At 28.4% G+C, this 6,052-nt stretch overlaps 1 protein-coding gene across 6 annotated transcripts in view; it reads left to right on the top strand.

Moving 5' to 3' along the window:
- Positions 1–2,826, top strand: part of LOC107884595 — a 59,363-nt gene extending 56,537 nt beyond the window's left edge. For all 6 annotated transcript variants that reach the window (XM_029485918.1, XM_029485922.1, XM_029485923.1 and 3 more), the window contains one exon: positions 577–2,826. In XM_029485918.1, the coding sequence (XP_029341778.1) occupies positions 577–769 (193 nt within the window). In that variant the 3' untranslated portion in view covers positions 770–2,826. The remainder of the gene's footprint in view (positions 1–576) is intronic.
- Positions 2,827–6,052: the final 3,226 nt, after the last annotated feature.

The raw sequence follows: 6,052 nt of genomic DNA on the forward strand, positions 1-6,052 counted from the left end.
TATTACGAAAATACTTTTTTATAAGTATTTGAATCATATTTTAATTACCATTTTTTTGGGTTATTATATACCTAATATAATATACATATCTTTTCTTAATTTTGAATCAGTAAAGCTTCAAAAAAGTATTTAGTTTTCAAATACAACTAAATTAAAATTATTCACTAAACAAGTAATAGGTAATATTAGTAGTAGGTAGTAGTAGTTAAACGTAATGAATGAATTGTAATTTGTAATACTGTGCAGTATACACATTAGACATAAACTGTAGAGTGTAGGTCGTAGAATCTTGAAACTTGTTAGTTTTTACACTTTTCTATTTATTAATTGTTAACTATAGTAACTTACTTATACCCGACAAAGTATTTGAATACCGATACTGAAATACTTTACAACACTGAGCAGAATGATTTATAGGTAGTACGATTTTTATATGATTGTATACACGTACCAAACAGGAAAACATGTCATTACCGTTTGTAGTGATTATTATAATAACAAAATTACTATTGCCAGTAAAATAATCTTTCAGGCAACGTATCATTATAATATTATTAAGCGTTATTGTCTTTACAGGCCGCCATTGATCGTCACTTTAAGTACAGTGATGAAGAAAAACCGACGTCGATTATTTAAGGACCCTTACAACGTTATGGACCAAAACAAACCATTGGAGTTGATATTATGTGATAAGCGCTTGGATATGCTACAATGGGTAAGATGTTATTTTTCCCTATACTCTCATATGGCAAACTTAACGGTTTTATAATGTATAATGTAAGAATAACTTTACCTATACTAAGATATCCAAGGAAATTTTAATTTAAGACTTATATAATCTCGTGATCAGTGTGCATTCCGACACGCGAGGAACAGTGAAGCGTTGTTCGATGACGATTACAATCATTATTATACTAATTGTCACGAATACGAGTTAAACACATTAAGTTTAATACCTACTATTATGTTTTTCATACACATAATTAGTGATTCATTCAAAAATGTCTAATGGCTATATATAAAATGCATGCTTAATAAATTACTAATTTTATTTCCTGCGCTTGATTTAGGTGATCTAATCGATATTCAAGCATTTTAGCGTCGGGACGCACGATTTTCTTTTAATAATTATTATATATTATATATCATCGATTTTCTTTTAATAATTACTGTATATTATTATTATTTTAATATCGTCGACTTATCGGAAAAAGGCTCCAAAATATTGGCGCTTTCTCCGGTACGCTTAAATACCGTGTGTCGAACTCGACTGCACTACCCACCACGGTACCGTTATATTAATATAATATTGCCGAGAACTTAAAATGTCGATTGATTTTGATTCCAAGCCGATACATTCGATTTAAATTTAAACAATATATTGTGTGCAAAAACTGCGCAACGCAATGCTATAGTGTTAATAAAGCACTTTTGACCAGTGTAGCGTGTGATGATATTGAAAACAATAATGAGATAGCGCGTATCAAACACGATGAACGTCCAACTTGTGTATAATATTCACGATTAATCGTGGCATGATATGACCTATGTACAACTACTACTCGTCAAGTCTATTAGCTCTTCAAGTCGAGTAAATCGTCGAAAGATTCTATTCACGCGCAAGACTGTCGACACGCCTTTATGACTACCTTGACTTTAAGTATTAAAGTTTACGAATGGTTAACTCCGAACACACGTTGGTGGCGGTGTCTTGTTCGTTGGTTGTATGCATAATATTATAGGGCACCCGCCAAATACGTGACCTTTTATCATTGATGGTTTTTCACCAGGCTAAACTACGAACTACCGCGTAGCATGTACTTGAACACATTTACACCGTTGAGAAATATAAATAATTGTATTATTGTTCACATGTAAATTAATTTACTTCTATGTACCAATGTCAGAGCGATTCCGTTCGCTTTATGTGGACGATAAACTATAATATAATATCTCATGATGTTCTATTTATGTCTATTCAATACAAAGTAGGACGACAAAGACCTTGAAAAAAAATCCAACAAAAGTTCATAACATTTAAGGATTTTTTTCTCCAGTCAAAACAATAACGTCTTCCTGATATTTCTTCGGTGTAACCCATAGTAACGGGTGAAATGTTTTTTTCAAAAAAAATGTTTGTCAACGAAAAGTCTGGGCCGTTTTTATTACAACAGAACACGGTCAACCGATCCGGACAGTAAGTCCTGTGGATCGTCGTCCAGTGGTATTTTATGTGTTTATTTTTTTGCAATTGTCGCCTTTGCGCTGCTGACACCAACTACCACGGCTACAACAGGAAGACCGGAAACGCCACTATTTAGGGGTCTAATTAGACGTCGAAACGCGTCTGGCTGGTTGTAATGCCTTGAGCCAAAAAGTACCATGATCAGAGTTCGGGGACATCTTTTTAAGTTCTAATGTATATTGTACCAGTCCTAAAAACCATTGCACATAATGGCTGATACTTGGATACATTTTTCTTCATTTGAAAATCTTCTTAATAAAACTTTTAATAAAGATAAGAAATTTAAAATCATAAATACAAGAAATTACAGCGTACTATGTATTAGACTTGAAATACCATACTTCTATGGAAGTATATTAAATTTGTCATTTGAAAAATTAAAAATTAAATTATTGAATATGCGGCTAATTACAACAAGTAATAAGCACCTTACGAAAAAAGTGTGAATTCTAATGTATTATTGTTTTTAGTTCCATTTATTATTGATTAAAATGTCTTGAATTTTAATTAAAATTCAGAACAATTAAAAAAGCATGGCTGGGCAAGTTTTTTTTAACCTTTTAAGTTAAGTTAATATAGGAAAATATAAGGAATGATTAAAATTAAAAGTTACTTTTATTTGTTTAGGCTTCTAAAATTATTTAAACTAGAAAATATAAGTACCTACCTCATTAGTTAAAAATCAGAAACTTTTTTTTCATATAAAATAAAACATTATAACTGTTTTAAAGCTAGTAATATAGGTAGTAATTTATTAAATGTCATACTGCTTTAAATAAATGTATGTATTAAAATCAATTGCTGTAAGTAAATACTCTAATCAATGACGAAATCCAACAAAATAATTATTTTTATTTAATTATGTACCTTACCTATGATCCACAACAATTCTAAATTAAAATTACTAAATGAATTATTAGAATATAATTAATAACCTACCTACACAGTACACATATAATATTATGAAATATTATTCAATTTAATTTAGTTGTAATTCATTGAATGAATACAAATATAATAATAAGTAATAACTATTTTAATAATAATTAATTAATTAAAGATTAAAGAGTACCTATACAAACGTGTATGGGATGCTGAGTAAATAGTTTATAAAAAATAATATAATATATATTATTCTTTTCTCTATGATGCGATTACCCTTATAACTTTTCTGTTTATAATATAAAAATATATTCTATAAATATACTCCTGATAATAAACATTTTTTTTTTATAAAATTCATTTTTACAAAATAGAATATATTTTAAATCTGTAGTTTTAGGTAAAAGATTAACTTAACGTGACATTAAAAATAATTAGGCCATAAGATAACAAAAAAAGTCCGTAACATAGGAGTTACTCCTAAAAAAAAAGTAACACGTTATGTAACTTAGTAAGTAACTCAGATATTTAACTTATTAATGCCCAGCCTTGTAAAAAAACCATGCAAAACTTAAATTCAGCACTCATATTGTACAATAACTTATAAAATTTGAAAATAATTTTGCAATAAGTTTTCACATTTGAAGTTTTTGATTCTTAAATTGAATAATTTTGAGCCTTGCTCTACCTAGATTTTGCAATAAAGTTTATCAAAAATAATGTGTAAATTATATTATGACCCGAACACTGATCATGGTATGAAGTCCTTTTTTGAAACTCTCAAGTGGATGCTGCAAGAAGAGGAGCCAAAAAAACGAACGATGAAGTATCTAAATGGTATTACAATCACGTATGCTTTTTATTTTTTATTGTTTTCACAGAAGATGGAAAAAAGACGTATCAAATTCTCACACCATTTCTGCTGTGTCAATAAGGTTTAATAATAATAATAATATAGGGAGGTCCCTTTGGAAGGATTTTCGCAACAACTCACCTCTAGCCTCGGTCAAAAAATTAGTTTTTATTTTTTAAATGAGAATTGCGACCACATGACATAACGACTTGTTCGATATGAACGGAAGTTTTCCATTCCGAATAATTAAATTTAAATAATTTTCGTTTACTTACGTAAATTCGTCCTAGAAGTAATGTGGAACTTGACGAAACTTTTCACCGGTCATCTTATTTTACTGTTAAATCGAATACAATACATGAAAATACTATAATATTTATTTAAATTTTATATTTAAAATGTAATAATAATACATTGTTAATTAAAAATCAAATGAGAACAGAATTTAATACTCTTTATGAAAGTGTCTCGCTGCAGCTATTATTTAAGGGGCAACATTTAGGCAATTCCTAATGTTTTAGCCTCCCGGGATCTATGCGTTAGTTGTATGTAATTAATGATTATTAGTGTGAGCAAAATTCAATGCAGTTAACGCTCTCGTACGTGCATACACACGTCAATAACTAGATAACAATATAAAATTCATTACACGAATTTTACAAAAACATACATTTGTTTTGACAAAATTAAAGTTATTTAACGCTGTCCGATTTTGATTCTGAAAAAAATATTTGAATTCAGCAAAAATATACGAACCACTTTCCATTTTTAATTTTAATTAGGATTTAAAAATAATAATATTTTCAAGTTTTCAATTACAGTTTACTATAATATAAGATTTAAAGTGTTTATTAAATGTTCCGTTCGCTCTATTGACAATTTTCTGTCGAGTAAAATTTTTTTTCAGCATCAAAATTGAACAACGTAAACTAACTATAATGTTGCCAAAACTTAAGATATTTTGTATTGAAATTGACGGTAGTAACGAGGCCTTTTAACTTAAGAGTTTAGTAATATTCTTTAGATTTCTTTCCATAGTCGCTTTTTATTTATTTATATGATCCGTATAATAGCTTAAGAATTTAAGACTAGGTATAGGTACTAGGTATAATTTATTTTACGAAGAAGTATTAAAGCTTAGATAAAAAAAATTAAATGTTTGTATTTAATACCATAAACAATACTAAAATAAAGTAATCATTTAAACCACTGTCAGACCAATAGCCACAACTGCCCAGGTTTTATTTATTTAATAAAAAAAAAAAATATAAAATTACTGATTCATATTATTTTTTGTTTTCATGGTTTTATTGATATTTGATAGATGCGTTCAAAAAAGTTACAAGTGTGTACAACTCGATATTTTTCTTCTATAAGGGAAATGTATGAACCTTAAATATGTTTTTAACCATTACAGTGAAAAACTTACGAAATTCGGTCAGAAGTAAAAAATGTGTATCCAGCCTAAAAACATATTGATTAAAAAAAAAAAAAAATGAATTTAATATTGTCGTTTGTTTACACCAGAGTTGTTGCAGTTAGTGAATCCTAACCAAGGGAAATCCCTATTTACAATACTAAGTAGCTAAGAGTGTTGTTGTTATTTTGAAGACTTGACTGGAGTCTACTATATAATACCGATGGACGAAACGTGTACAGAAGTTATATGACCAACTATTTGCCTATCTACAATAACTAAGACGTTTCGTCTCTCAATTCATCGATTGCAACGATTGTCCTCAAAACGATCACATGCGAAATATAGAAATTTTATAACACCACATTTATTCATCATGTGAATAAAATTACGGTTTCATCAACATTAATTATAAGTCGATTATAATAATATAGGTACTGTTGTTATTCGTTACATTACAATATTATAGGTACTATAATTAATATAAGACTTGTGTGTAAATATGATCAAATATGGTTTAAAATTTAGGTACGTTGAACATGCAGACATCATTATACCATAATATTATGTTAAAATAAATTTTAAGAAAACCGTTAATTTAAAATCTTGCAATTTCAAATTGCCACTAATTTTATATTAATGATAATAACCGTAA

Source organism: Acyrthosiphon pisum, chromosome X (genome assembly GCF_005508785.2).
Source record: "Acyrthosiphon pisum isolate AL4f chromosome X, pea_aphid_22Mar2018_4r6ur, whole genome shotgun sequence".
Lineage (NCBI taxonomy): Eukaryota > Metazoa > Arthropoda > Insecta > Hemiptera > Aphididae > Acyrthosiphon > Acyrthosiphon pisum.